We start from the raw sequence: 15,297 nt of genomic DNA, 5'->3' as shown, positions 1-15,297 counted from the left end.
TTCAAGAAGAAGTTACAGAGCCTTGGTATGAATAACACTAACGTGACATGGAAACTATAGGGGAAACGGAAAGAGTGACACACTTACCGCTAGCCAGCGAACACTCGTTAGAGTTCTTGTCGTCGTAGTCGGCCATGGATACCTCCAGGTTGGTAGTTACCACGGCGATGAGGGGGTTGGTGAAGATGAAGGCTCCGTCAGTAAGGAAGATGAAGAAGTAGAGAGATGCTCCGTACATCAACACCTCATCACTACTGTGCAGAGAGAAAGGACAACTCTTACCACATTGGGACAAAATACATAGAAATATGTCTACAATATGTAGGCATTTTCACATAAGCTTTTTCACTCTATTGCAAAATTGTAAGCCCCATTTGATCAATAACATAATCTCCTCTTGCTTTTCAAAATCTTTATCCAAGGACCAATACTGTATGAACTGGATAGGGGAAATGTAGTCTTTATCCAAGAACACATAGTGTATGAACTGGATAAGGGGAAATGTAATCTTTATCCAAGGACATACTGTATGAACTGGATAAGGGGAAATGTAATCTTTATCCAAGGACATACTGTATGAACTGGATAAGGGGAAATGTAATCTTTATCCAAGGACATACTGTATGAACTGGATAAGGGGAAATGTAATCTTTATCCAAGGACATACTGTATGAACTGGATAAGGGGAAATGTAGGGCCTTGTGTCACTTACTCCTCAAACTCCCTGTAGATGGCCATCCATCCGTCCTAGGGATGCAGAAGACGAGGGTGTTGAGGGCCAAGGACAGGTCGCCAAAGGCTGATGGGACAGCAGCACTGAACAGGGTCAAGCCGAACACCGCAAACACCTGACAGACACAGACAGGTCATCAACAGAGATGTCAGACACTAACACAGGGGACCACTGAGTAGTCCCACCAACACAAACACATTTACATTTACATCATTTATCCAGAGCGACTTACAAATTGGTGCATTCAACTTATGATAGCCAGTGGGACAGCCACTTTTTTTTATGGGGGGGTGGGGGAGGGTGGGGGTAGAAGGATTACTTTATACTATTCCAGGTATTCCTTAAAGAGGTAGGGTTTCAAGTGTCTCCGGAAGGTGGTCAGTGACTCCGCTGTCCTGGTGTCGTGGGGGAGCTTGTTCCACCATTGGGGTGCCAGAGCAGCAAATAGCTTTGACTGGGCTGAGTGGGAACTGTGCTTTCGTAGAGGTAGGGGAGCTAGCAGGCCAGAGGTGGATGAACGTAGTGCCCTCGTTTGGGTGTAGGGTCTGATCAGAGCCTGAAGGTAAGGAGGTGTTGTTCCCCTCACAGCTCCGTAGGCAAGCACCATGGTCTTGTAGTAGATACGAGCCTCAACTGGAAGCCAGTGGAGTGTGCGGAGGAGCGGATGGACATGAGAGAACTTGGGAAGGTCGAACACCAGACGGGCTGCGGCGTTCTGGATAAGTTGTAGGGGTTTAATGGCACAGGCAGGGAGCCCAGCCAACAGCGAGTTGCAGTAATCCAGACGGGAGATGACAAGTGCCTGGATTAGGACCTGTGCCGCTTTCTGTGTAAGGTAGGGTCGTACTCTGCGAATGTTGTAGAGCATGAACCTGCAGGATCGGCTCACCGCTTTGATGTTAGCGGAGAAAGACAGGGTGTTGTCCAGGGTCACGCCAAGGTTCTTTGCACTCTGGGAGGAGGACACAATGGAGTTGTCAACCGTGATGGCGAGATCATGGAGCGGGCAGTCCTTCCCCGGGAGGAAGAGCAGCTCCGTCTTGCCGAGGTTCAGCTTGAGGTGGTGATCCGACATCCACACTGATATGTCTGCCAGACATGCAGAGATGCGATTCGCCACCTGGTTATCAGAAGGGGGAAAAGAGAAAATTAATTGTGTGTCGTCTGCGTAGCAATGATAGGAGAGACCATGTGAGGATATGACAGAGCCAAGTGACTTGGTGTATAGAGAGAATAGGAGAGGGCCTAGAACTGAGCCCTGGGGGACACCAGTGGTGAGAGCAGGTGGTGCGGAGACAGATTCTCGCCATGCCACCTGGTAGGAGCGACCTGTCAGGTAGGACGCAATCCAAGAGTGAGCAGCGCCGGAGATACCCAACTCGGAGAGGGTGGAGAGGAGGATCTGATGGTTCACAGTATCAAAGGCAGCGGATAGGTCTAGAAGGATAAGAGCAGAGGAGAGAGAGTTAGCTTTAGCAGTGCGGAGAGCCTCCGTGACACAGAGAAGAGCAGTCTCAGTTGAATGACCAGTCTTGAAACCTGACTGGTTTGGATCAAGAAGGTCATTCTGAGAGAGATAGCAGGAGAGTTGGCTAGAGATGGCACGCTCAAGAGTTTTGGAGAGAAAATAAAGAAGGGATACTGGTCTGTAGTTGTTGACATTGGAGGGATCGAGTGTAGGTTTTTTGAGGAGGGGTGCAACTCTCGCTCTCTTGAAGACGGAAGGGACATGGCCAGCGGTCAAGGATGAGTTGATGAGCGAGGTGAGGTAAGGGAGAAGTTCTCCGGAAATGGTCTGGAGAAGAGAGGAGGGGATAGGGTCAAGCGGGCAGGTTGTTGGGCGGCCGGCCGTCACAAGTCGCAAGATTTCATCTGGAGAGAGAGGGGAGAAAGAAGTCAAAGCATAGGGTAGGGCAGTGTGAGCAGGACCAGCGGTGTCATTTGACTTAATAAATGAGGATCGGATGTCGTCAACCTTCTTTTAAAAAAACACAAGAAATAACACATTACAACATGGAGTAACAAAGCAGCATTACTAAAACCATCGGCGTACTACATAGCCTACTACACAATATTGAGTAGATGTCCCACTATCACAAACACAGGTGACAACTGAGCAGATGTCCCACTATCACAAACACAGGTGACCACTGAGCAGATGTCCCACTATCACAAACACAGGTGACCACTGAGCAGATGTCCCACTATCACAAACACAGGTGACAACTGAGCAGATTACTCACTATCACAAACACAGGGGAGCACTGAGCAGATGTCCCACTATCACAGACACAAGGGAGCACTGAGCAGATGTTCCACTATCACAGACACAAGGGAGCACTGAGCAGATGTTCCACTATCACAGACACAGGGGACCACTGAGCAGATGTCCCACTATCACAGACACAGGGGACCACTGAGCAGATGTCCCACTATCACAGACACAGGGGAGCACTGAGCAGATGTCCCACTATCACAAACACAGGGGACCACTGAGCAGATGTCCCACTATCACAGACACAAGGAAGCACTGAGCAGATGTCCCACTATCACAGACACAGGGGAGCACTGAGCAGATGTCCCACTATCACAAACACAGGGGAGCACTGAGCAGATGTCCCACTATCACAGACACAAGGAAGCACTGAGCAGATGTCCCACTATCACAAACACAGGGGACCACTGAGCAGATTTTTTGTTTGATCACTAAGGAATGGAGAAAACAAGTGTGGTGAGGATCTTATTTTATGCCCTCTTTGGGATAAGAATGATGGGAGTAAAGGGTTGGGGAGTGAAGGGTTGGGGAGTGGGAGGGGTTGGAGAGTGAAGGCTTGGGGAGTGAAGGTTTGGGGAGTGGGAGGGGTTGGGGAGTGAAGGCTTGGGGAGTGGGAGGGTTGGGGAGTGAAGGGTTGGGGAGTGAAGGGTTGGGGAGTGGGAGGGGTTGGGAGTGAAGGCTTGGGGAGTGAAGGGTTGGGGAGTGGGAGGGGTTGGGGAGTGAAGGCTTGGGGAGTGGGAGGGGTTGGGGAGTGAAAGGTTGGGGAGTGAAGGGTTGGGGAGTGGGAGGGGTTGGGGAGTGAAGGCTTGGGGAGTGAAGACTTGGGGAGTGGGAGGGGTTGGGGAGTGAAGGCTTGGGGAGTGGGAGGGGTTGGGGAGTGGGAGGGGTTGGGGAGTGAAGGCCTGGGGAGTGAAGGGTTGGGGAGTGGGAGGAGTTGGGGAGTGAAGGCTTGGGGAGTGAAGGGTTGGGGAGTGGGAGGGGTTGGGGAGTGGGAGGGACTGGGGAGTGAAGAGTTGGGGAGTGAAGATTTGGGGAGTGGGAGGGGAGGGAATGGGGAGGGTTGGGGAGTGGGAGGGGTTGGAGAGTGAAGGGTTGAGGAGTGAAAGGTTGAGGATTGAAGGGTTGGGGAGTGAAGGGTTGGGGAGTGGGAGGGGTTGGGGAGTGAAGGGTTGGGAAGTGGGAGGGGTTGGGGAGTGAACATTTGGGGAGTGAAGAGTTGGGGAGGGAAGGTTTGGGGAGTGGGAGGGGAGGGGATGGGGAGGGTTGGGAGTGAAGGGTTGGGGAGTGGGAGGGGTTGGAGAGTGAAGGGTTGAGGAGTGAAAAGTTGAGGATTGAAGGGTTGAGGAGTGGGAGGGGTTGGGGAGTGAAGGGTTGGGGAGTGGGAGGGGTTGGGGAGTGAAGGGTTGGGGAGTGAAGGGTTGGGAAGTGGGAGGGGTTGGGGAGTGAACATTTGGGGAGTGAAGAGTTGGGGAGGGAAGGTTTGGGGAGTGGGAGGGGAGGGGATGGGGAGGGTTGGGAGTGAAGGGTTGGGGAGTGGGAGGGGTTGGAGAGTGAAGAGTTGGGGAGTGAAAGGTTGGGGGAGTGGGGGGGGGTTGGAGAGTGAAGGGTTGAGGAGTGAAGAGTTGAGGATTGAAGGGTTGAGGAGTGAAGAGTTGGGGAGTGAAGGGTTGGGGAGTGGGAGGGGTTGCAGAGTGAAGGGTTGAGGAGTGAAGGGTTGAGGTTTGAAAGATTGAGGAGTGGGAGGGGTTGGGGAGTGAAGAGTTGGGGAGTGAAAGGTTGGGGAGTGGGGGGGTTGGGGAGTGAAGAGTTGGGAAGTGGGAGGGGTAAATCCTAGCTCTAGAATAAATCATTCCAGTGAAAAGCCCTACAGTAAACCTATATATTTTGCTGGGTGATGTCTCTGATGTTGATAATCTCAGGCTCCTCATCTCACTCCAGCACTGACCACCTCCTCCCTGCGCTCTCCAGAAAAGTGTTCATTGGATGCCCCAAAAACATGTTAGTATTTTGTAAAAGTTGTTAAACTATATGGAAATGTTTTTAACAGCAGTTAATACACTTGAATAAGCGACAAAGAGAGCACAAGGAGGACATGATGGTAGAGGAGGGTGAAAAGCCAGTAGGCCCATCGTAGCGGTTGGAGTTTGGAATAGGCCTACCTGGATGATTGTCAAGCGTTTGCTTTAATCCATTTTTTTGCGCCTTCTCCCTTCTTTAACTAATTTCCAGGTAAATTCAATAAAGGCTATACGCATTTTCCGCATTTGTCTCACCAACCTTGTTAGAAATATTATGAAGAATTTTGAGGAATCTTTGACCAGAAAGGGCTCGGTCCAGAAGATAGTCATCATAAGGTGATCGGAACTGAAGTGGCGTTCTAAAGTCATTCAGTCCCTGGTCCGTTCTATACGCAAATTACGCAGATACGTGTCACCATGTGTAACCACCACTTGGTGGCAATATTTATCTCAGGGAATTTACAGTAGCCTATTTAGGGAAACAGCGATCTAGATACAAACAAATAAAACGTTTGTATAATGAGGGCTCTTATTTTATGTTTACATGAAAGACACATCATGCATGCGTTAAATTATGGCTCTGTAGGCTAATTTGTAAATAAAAATCCACAGTTGGTTTGGAAAAAATACTTTCCCCTAATGGCCAGCAGGATGTGCTGTACCCTCTGTAGATTGATTATTCTTTTATTTTCCATACTAAACACTGCAAGTTCTCTCTGTCCAACATACTTGTGCGCACTTTCACGAAGCTTCGGTCCTCTTGTCTACCTCAACAAACTGTAGGCTATCTCAACCCTCTAATAACTTGATGGAAAAATCGACATATCAGTGCATACAGGATACAACTGTCTTTGTTGTTATCAATGGGAGATGATGAAGACGTCTTGATCAATGCGCAAATAGATGAAGGTTCTAGGCACGAGAGGAAATATCACAAAATATGGGCAAACTCCAATCAAAACATGGTAATACTTGGTATTTAGTTTCGTTTCAGAAGCTACTGTATATCTCTTAATAACCTAAATGTAACAATCTTTTCTTTCTCTCTTTATGTTTCCATTCCATGCATAATTTGGATAGCCTGTAAACGCAGAGAAAATCCTGAAGGTAAAGAATCACATTTAGGAAAGTCTCAAATGTATGTCTCTCAAACATAGTGTTATGCAGGATATAGACCATTTCTTTTTTGTTTGTTTGTTTCTTCCAGGTGGTAGTTTTGCTGCCAATGTGCTCACCTGTCATAGAGAGCTGGAACATACGGGTCTCTACACCCACAAAATCAGATTCAAGCAGGTACTGTACAATGCATTTTCCAGAGATATTGAGATATGATTAACATTTCTTTTGTTGGCAGATTTTCAGTGAGAAAGAGGGAAAAAGTCATCAGAAAGTCAGTAGCCATATACCCTACTGCCAAATCCTTCTCACACCTAAATCCCCATAGGCCTTCTTCCCTAGGATGGTTCTTTGGTTTGTCAATGCTAACAGTTAGTTGTTTACCAAACACTAGTTTGTATTTTGCATCCTGGGGGGTTAGCATCCTTCTCTGGACCATGTTCATGATGCATCTGCTTCTGGCTCTTTCTGGCCCAGAAAGGCCTGTAAATGGAAAGCAACACAGACACATGTGTGTCATTAGAGTTGAGAGGATTGAACTTGGATAATGACGCTAACAAGAACCAGAATGGTGGAGTCCTGTGACGGGTGAGCTGAATGGAACACAGCCTCCCAGAGTGGAAGAGCTTAGAACCCTAATGAAAAGATGAAGGCAGTGTATGATACATTGGTTCTTATCTAAGACAAAGGGAGGCAAATTGACAATTCTCAATATTGAATACATTACGTTGTATTCATCAATCTTTATACATAAATCACAGCCAAAGTATGTACCATCTGGGTAAACAACAAATAACATTTTGAATTGCTGCCTTCTCAGTCTTGTTGACATCCTGATTCATCCATCCATAGAGGATTGACACTGTCAGTCACCACTTCGCACTAGGGTTCACTGACTCGGAATCACATGTGCATGATGTCTCAGCCAGGTCTGCCCCTCCCTCCCTCCCTCCCTTCCAGTCCCAGCCAAGGCAAAGCAACCACAAGGATGATAGAACAGTATAAGCACACAGCCAAGCCAGGGACATGAAAGGTGTTTGGAGAGCGGCTTTTTTCCCCCTGCTCCTTCGTTTGCTCTCTGTGAGAGGAGGCTGTCATGTCTGTGTGAAATGCATATGGCCGCTGTCCAGAACAGCAGGGTCTTTCATTGCCGCCACACTGAAACCCCACATCTGGTGCTGGCGGCGGGGGGACAAGGTATGGTAGGCGGAGTGTCTGGCGGTGGGTGGAACCCCTTCACATGTAGGCTTAGTAGTGTTAATGAGACGGTCACATTTGGGAAGCTGTAGCATAGTGAGAGTACAACATCTTGATGCTCATAACTCTTCTTTGACTCTTAACTGTGCGACCACTCACTGCCTCACTCACATATTTTAAATGTCTTCTTTTCTCTCTCGCAATCATCTTTCAACACTTGGAAAGACCCATTGGAGCCATTTTGAATGCCTGCTGTAGTGCCATTTTGTACTCATTGTGGCGGTGAGGAGGTGTTAATGAAGTGTTGGTCTATGTTGCTGTCTCTCTGGAGCCTGTAATTAGGAAAGAGAGGCTGAGCCTGCCAGGTTTCTGTAATGAGACCAAGGTCTTCCACGTTTTTTTAATGACAGTTCAGTTGTTCCTGTGATTCTGTATTCCAGCTCCTCCATTAGCTGCTCCATGGCACCACTGCTTATGTAACTGCCAGCAGGGGGTCTAGCTAGCTACAGTTTGTAGTGTACTGGTATACTGAATGTTCTTTGCCTGGGCACTTCATGCGTGTGTCTGGCTGTCTTAAGATTATGTTAAATGTTTGTCCTCTTTTCAGTAAGGAAGCTTGATTATAGTGTCAACTGTGATGCCTCCATCGTGGTGTCCAGGGTCTAGCAGTCACACGTACTGTATCACTTGTGTCAACATCCTACAGCCTCAGGTCATAGACCCAGTGAGACGCCAAAGCTCTCCGTCACGCACCCTGTTCAAAGAGCCCACTGTTAGTCATGGAAGAATTCCTATTTTCTTCCATCTCCTTCTCCTCTTCTGGCTGCTCAACTTCAAAAAGTGGAGCAAAATCCTGAATTAATGTGTGCTTTCATTTCTGTAAAGATCATTCTGTGGGGATTCTACTCAGTTCTATGTGTGCGTGTTTAAAAAAATCCTGTTTCGATATCTGTAATAATATGCCATTTAGCAGACGCTTTTATCCAAAGCGACTTACAGTCATGCGTGCATACATTTTTTTTTGTGTATGGGTGGTCCCGGGGATCGAACCCACTACCTTGGCGTTACAAGCGCCGTGCTCTACCAGCTGAGCTACAACCTTATTTCCAACAGGATGTTAAACAATTTCAGACTTGCAGAACAATTAACCTCAATATTGACATACTGTTTCTGTTTAATTACAAGGACTCAGGGTGGAGTGTTGACAATATCACCTGATGCAATAACAAAGGCACTTTTCATTATTAAACCTGTTTGTCCAAGGCAGGTCTGGATCATGTACAGCTCAGTCAAGTGAGCCAGAGAGTCTGTATAATGTACAAACACAAAGTAGAAAAAAAGTTGTCTGATAAAATGCAACCTACCATATCAGAATCGGATTGCAGTTTGCATCAATGTCTCTGTATGGATTTCTATTTGGAACTGCAGTGTTGGTTAAACTGGGCCAGTCATTCTGTTGTGTTTGGAGAAGGAATCTTCCTTCTAATTCTCTTCTTATGTTTCCACCAAGGTGTTTCTGTCCTGTTTGTTGACCCAGAGGTTTCTGTTTGTTATTCTACTGTTCAGACTCTGGTCTGTGATCATATTTGGCCTGAAATCGCCTCCCAGAACATTCCAGCTCTATGCCAGGGAAGCCGGTTTTCCCAAACACAGATTGGATTGTTCAGGTGGCTGGGTCTCCCTTTCATGTTTGGTTACCCACCTTGTTTGTTGGGCTGTTAGCTCAGACAGAGGATGAGCGAGAAAGAGAGAGAGACAGACAGACATACAGAGACAGAGAGACAGATAGAGACAGAGGCTGAGAAAGAAAACATGGTCATGTCAGTAGGTGGTGAGAACCCTTGGACATCTCTACCCACAATGATCTGACATTTTCCCACTGCTTTCTGCCCTCAAGGCCAGCATATCTGATTTGCCAGTTGGAGAGAGGCCCAGTTCTATAGCTAGATACTCGTACAGACTCTGGCTCCAGCGTTTCCTCACCCAACCACAGCTCAACATCCAAATCCCTCCCTCAGTTCCCCTCCTCCAGAAATCACTCACATCTGGTTTCTGTGAGCAAGGTCAGACCTCTAAAAATGAGAACTTCTTAATGGTTATTCTCTGACTTAACGTTAACTATTGCCTGAGCCTGAAAACAACCCCAACCCCCTTTACATTATTTGAATATGAACTTGTATACCAACTTCCAGAGACTTATCTTCCTATTATGTATATAACAGAAGCCGATTCACATAAACTCCTGCGATGAAGCAACCATCCTTCCCCATACAGCCCCACCCCCATACGATCAACCACCTATCCAGGTATTGGTTGACAGGAACAGAGATGATCAACCACCTTTCCAGGTATTGATTGACAGGAAGAGAGATTGTTAAAACAAAGCCCTGTACTGTTCTCTTCCCAGGGCTCTGCGTTTGACTCTAACTAAAGGCAGGTGGGAGAGAGGGGGCCTACAGGACAGGATGCAAAGCTTGGTGACACCCAGTTGAGTGCAGGAAAGGCCCCCGCTCCCCTCCCCTCTCGGTCGGTAACCCTACCCCAGATGAAAGGGCCCGTAGCAGGCAGAGCGTGGCGGTCGATGGCAGGGGTTTGGCTGGTATGCTGGTTGAAGCCATCAGCAGTCAGGGTTATCTGTCAGCATGGTCCTCTCAGACTCCACAGGCTCTTTGTTACTCATCTGCATCTGTCAGAGCTGTGGGCGGCTGGCTGCTGGGAATGTCTGTGGTGGAGACAGTCAGACGCACAGATCCAATGTTTTGGTGCTTTCACTGTCCTTTTTTGAAGGTATGGTTTCTGACTTGTTGCAACAGAGGGCTGGATATCATATGCTCAGATCTTGATAGGTCTTGATAGCACATGCAATATGCTCAACACCATTCAAGGGAACACCTAGTTTCAAAGTGTGGGTACTCACCAAGCAACAACTACCCAGTGGATTTAGTCTCCTGAGTGGCACAGTGGTCTAAGGCACTGCATCGCAGTGCTAGCTGTGCCACTAGAGATCCTGGTTTGAATCCAGGCTCTGTCGCAGCCGGCCGTGACCGGGAGACTCATGGGCGGCGCACAATTGGCCTAGGGGAGGGAATGGCCGGCAGGGATGTAGCTCAGTTGATAGAGCATGGCGTTTGCAACGCCAGGGTTGTGGGTTCGATTCCCATGGGGGGCCAGTATGAAAAATAAAAAAACATGTATTCACTAACTGTAAGTCGCTCTGGATAAGAGCGTCTGCTAAATGATGTAAATGTAAAATTTAGTTGAAGTTAATATCCCCCTTGAGCCCTTTTGAGCCCATTGGCATTATGAATAGGTTGTAGTCTCAGCAGGTTCATGAACATAGTCTGTACATTTACGATGTGTTATTGTTTCCATATGTGACGCTCAGTTCCACTCATATATGGGAACTCTGTAGGTGATAATACTTTAATACCAAGAGTGACTTAATGGATTTACTTTTACTGGATATAGTGATGTCAAAGCTGGCATGGTCAGGGCATGAGCATGACTGCCTGCCTGCCTGCTCTTACAGTAAATTCACCCTTATAGGTTCTATTTTTCTCCAATGCTTTATTCCCTCTCTGAGAACAGAATAAAATAGAACAGAATTTTTACCAGGTAGGTTGACTGAGAACACATTCTCATTTACAGCAATGACCTGGGGAATAGTTACAGGGGAGAGGAATGAGCCAATTGGAAGCTGGGGATGATTAGGTGGCCATGATGGTATGAGGGCCAGATTGGGAATTTAGCCAGGACACCAGGGTTCACACCCCTACTCTTACGATAAGTGCCATGGGATCTTTTAGTGACCACAGAGATTCAGGACACCTGTTTAACGTTCCGTCCCAAAGACAGCACACTACACAATGCAATGTCCCCTATCACTGCCCACAGTGGAGGTGTATTAATACCCATAAAACCTAGTGGTGAAACAAGGAAATGGTCCCATTCGTTTTCAGTTTCCTCTTAAGGGATTTTAGAAACACTTCAAATAAGAGCTGTGTTTCGTGTAGGCTTACTGGTGTGACATTTTGATAACCATGTAAATCTCTCTCGGACAAGGTGACTTTTATAAATATATTCGGCTCTATTTACGCTCAGATTCAAAAATGCTAATTAGCCTCAAAGTAGACATCATGCAAAACTACAAATCCCTGCAAGTTACTGCACGTCATCTCTAGCTGACACCTTTGCTAACAGGTATTGTGTCAATTTAAAACCTGCACAAGACAGTTCACAGAATTGGCTATTTTAAAGAAATTGTGCACATTTATGAATGACAAAATTTAGCTAACATTAGATGGTTAATCCAGAGATTCTTACCTTTGCCTCGATTAGTCAGTCTCGTCCAGATCATCATGGCATTTGTAGTTCTTTATCATAGCCACATTAGCAGCTAATTAGCATTTCATTTTTAGGGGGTAAATACAGGTGAAAATATTGATAAAAGTCACCTTGTCCTAGAGAGATTTACACGGTTATCAAAATGTCACACCAGGGTAAGCCTACACAAAACACAGCCCTTATTTGAAGTGTTTCTAAAATCCCCTATGAGGAAAATGAATGGTGGAAAAATGATTGGGACCATTTCCTTGTTTCACCACTAGGTTTTATGACTCATACTGGGGTACTCTATTGGGATCTTTTTTTAGACCAGAGGAAAGAGTGCCTCCTACTTACTGGCCTTCCAATACCACTTCCAGCAGCATCTTGTCTCCCATCCAGGGACTGACCCTTCTTAGCTTCAGTGGCAGTGTGATGCAGGATGGTATGCTGCTGGAAGCGTCTTGACCTTCTGTTCCCCACTCGGTCCCATGTGACAAGGTTCCGGGGTTCTCCGCTGACCCTCTGTACATCAACTGTAGAACACACTCTGTCCCAGTGAGCGGAGGAGATCAGGGGTCAGATTAGAGGCTCAGCTTTCATCCCAAAGGGGAAATGAATTACTACTGGTCCTGTGCTAGCTACTTGTATATCAAATTAGCGTTCTTCTATGGTGTGTGTGTGTGCGTGCATGTGTGTATTTAGTATTTAGAGCTGTGTCTGCATTACATCTGATTAGTTATAGAACACATAAGGCTTTAATGAATTTATCGGAAGTTGAGGTGAACTTGAAAACATCAGCTGGGAGCTGGTTCTCACAGTATTATTTACCCAGATGATGACAAACAATAGGCCCCCAGACTATCATAGATTTCCTGCTCTCACATAATTTATTGCTTCCTTGTCTTTCTCCTTCTCCCTCTGTATATCCCCCCCATCTGTGACTTCTTCTCTCCTAATTCTCACTTGGTCCATCCCTCCTCTCCTTCTTTTTCCAGGAGTTGTGCAGAAGGGAAGTGAAGGATGAGCAGTCCCTGAACCATAAGTGCCCCCTACAGGGTGAGTAGAGAAAGACGGCTCAGTGGATCAGGCTGATCACATTACTGTTGCACTGATCCAAATCTAGCATTCCAAATCTAGCATGCATCATTAACTTAACATCATAGACTTACTCAATGATTGACCTGTTTGATTCGGTATGGTTAATATCTTAACTAACAATTCCCCTTGCTTGTCGGTGAAACCTGGGATACTGTGTGTGTTATCGTCTGTAAACAGCAAACACAAAGGCTAATGAGAGTATACTTTGTTTGTTTTACAGTAGTACTGCCACCAGAGAAGGGAGGGGAGAAGGAGAGAGAGAGCTACATCCACGTTCCATTCAGACAGCCCAGGAAGAGGAACAGCCATGTTGATGTGAGTGGCTTTTGGCCTTTTACTGTCCTGTACACTACAACTACAAAAGGAGTTGATCTATAGAATCTCTATATAGAGTATAGCAGGGGTTTGTTTGATGACCATAATATGGTCCCTGTTGTGTTGGTTCACCTGTTGTGTTTGGTCCTCTGTAGCTCAGTTGGTAGAGCATGGAGTGGCAATGCCAGGCTAGTGGGTTCAATTCCTGGGACCACTTGTACGTAAAATGTAAGAATGCATAAAAGTGTCTGCGTAATGGTGACAATTATTCATGGTTACAGGACACAGAGTGTAACGTGGTGTTGGAAGATGACACTCGACAGGAGTGGGTCTTCACACTATATCACTTTGACAACAGTGGTAAAGTCACCAAGGAGGTACGGTAGCTTCACACACCTGCAACTTTTGCACATTATGAGTTTTCTCTTAAGATGAAGTCAACCCTGCAGCCTTGCTAATGGTGTGTTTGAGTGTGTGTGTCTGTGTGTTACAGGATATGTCCAGTCTCATGCAGTCCATCTATGAGGTGGTTGAAGCGTCGGCCAAGCAGCCGTCCTGTAACAGCACAGCTCTGAAGGTCAAACTGGTGGTGGCCCCCTCCAGCAGCTCCGGCCGGGGCTCCAGAACAGGGGACAGAATGGAGGAAGTCCAGCAGGAGGAGGCAGGGAGCCCAGAGAGGACTTTTCACTGTGTGGATGAAAACACAGAACGCAGGAACCACTACGTAGAACTAGCTGGGATAGAGAACTATTCCTCCAAGTTTGACGATGCAGGTAGGTACACAATGACCATTTATTTTCAGCACTTTTGAGGCACAGATCATTAAAGTCAACATGTTTTTACTGAAAATACACCAAAGATGAATGACATTCATCAAAGAGAAATTACAGCATTCCATGATGTTTTCCATCCTCTGCAGACGTCCCCTCTCAGGTGCCCAGACCGGACACCCGCTCAGATCAGCAGCGCCGCTCAGTGGTGGTGGGGGAGAACTGCGGCCCTACAGAGTCCAAAGGCAGGGGCCTTTCCTTCCTCCGGTCTCTCAGGGGCCAAGCCAAAGCAGTGGGGGGAGACAGAGGAGGGGGAGGAGGAGGTGGGGATAAATCAAGCAAGCTCCATTGCCACCACTCCTCCATGTGGTGCCACCCCTCCCAGCCACACTCCCAGCCCCAACATCCCTTACAGCACAGCCAGAGCAAGAGGCTTCGCTCCAGGGCCAAAGAGGCTGGGTCCCCCTCAAGAACCCTCCACCACCTACAGCAGTCTGGTTCTCAAGCTCAGCCAGGGGGAGAGAGGGTGACACTGCCCAGCCTGCCTGCCTCCTCTGGGGGCTTGATCCCCCTGGTTCAGAGGCATGAGCACCACCACCACCACGAGCACCATCACCACCACCATCACCACCACTACCACCCCACAGCATGACTGCAGTCTGCACTCCACTCAGGGATACAGAGACTGAGAGACACACCTCCCTGTGGTTTAGCCTATAGCTAGGGCCCTGAGTGGTTCCTGGTCAGGTCAGGTGGGCCTAAATATAGTATAGGGCTGTGGGACACCACCACTCTCCATGCTAAGGAATAATAGCAACTCCGTACAAAAATGAACTGATGTGCCTTTTATTGATGACTGAGTTTCATGTTCAATGTGTCATGTTCAATGTGTCATGTTGAATATGCTACTCACCCTTTGAAGCCCTCTAGACTGACATTTCTTCTCAGGTTTCTATAGATTACCACTTTCATTTAATATAATGATTTAAACAGTTACATCTACGTATTAGAGTATATGCAGTATGTTTTATATTGTCTGTATTTTTATGTATGAAAGCATGATAAACTTTGCTTGTGATCATTGTAGTTTGTCAATTGAAAATACTCACGGTCTAATGAAGGCTGACGCTTTCTGATTTGGGAAGAAGAAAAATGTAAAACATGAATTTGTAAGAAATAATAAAGTGTTTATGTCATGTTGTCAAATGTAAAATGTCTTCTCTCTTATGGCAAAACATTCTATGCTAAGGCTCTATGAATATTTAGGAAAATACACTGAAACAATTTCTAAGATTTTACTGAGTTACAGTTCATATAAGGAAATCAGTCAACTGAAATAAATTCATTAGGCCCTAATCTATGGATCTCACATGACTGGGAATACAGATATGCATCTGTTAGTCACAGATACCTTAATAAAAAGGCAGGGGCGTGGATCAGAAAACCAGT

General features: G+C 46.8%; 1 protein-coding gene across 2 annotated transcripts; it reads left to right on the top strand.

Annotated features, from left to right (window-relative positions):
- Positions 1-5,735: 5,735 nt before the first annotated feature.
- Positions 5,736-15,032, top strand: LOC121572963 (protein naked cuticle homolog 2-like). 2 transcript variants are annotated; one of them, XM_041885001.2, is made up of 8 exons: positions 5,736-5,991; positions 6,107-6,133; positions 6,234-6,319; positions 12,661-12,721; positions 12,987-13,078; positions 13,360-13,455; positions 13,572-13,851; positions 13,998-15,032. In XM_041885001.2, exons 1-8 carry the CDS (start codon positions 5,967-5,969, stop codon positions 14,498-14,500), a joined length of 1,170 nt encoding a protein of 389 aa, XP_041740935.1. In that variant the 5' UTR covers positions 5,736-5,966; the 3' UTR covers positions 14,501-15,032. The 2 variants fall into 2 exon arrangements, with proteins under 2 accessions (XP_041740935.1, XP_041740934.1); XM_041885000.2 differs by having other exon boundaries at positions 12,984-13,078.
- The last annotated feature ends 265 nt before the right edge of the window (positions 15,033-15,297 follow it).

Source organism: Coregonus clupeaformis, chromosome 8, assembly GCF_020615455.1.
Source record: "Coregonus clupeaformis isolate EN_2021a chromosome 8, ASM2061545v1, whole genome shotgun sequence".
Lineage (NCBI taxonomy): Eukaryota > Metazoa > Chordata > Actinopteri > Salmoniformes > Salmonidae > Coregonus > Coregonus clupeaformis.
Note: the sequence above shows the minus strand (reverse complement) of the source record. Positions and strands in the feature narration are given on the sequence as shown.

Coding starts and splice junctions, on each gene's coding strand:
- LOC121572963 (XM_041885000.2), top strand. CDS start 5,967: ATGGGCAAACTCCAATCAAAACATG. Junction 5,992..6,106: donor CAAACTCCAATCAAAACATG/GTAATACTTGGT, acceptor TAATTTGGATAG/CCTGTAAACGCAGAGAAAAT. Junction 13,852..13,997: donor CTCCAAGTTTGACGATGCAG/GTAGGTACACAA, acceptor CATCCTCTGCAG/ACGTCCCCTCTCAGGTGCCC.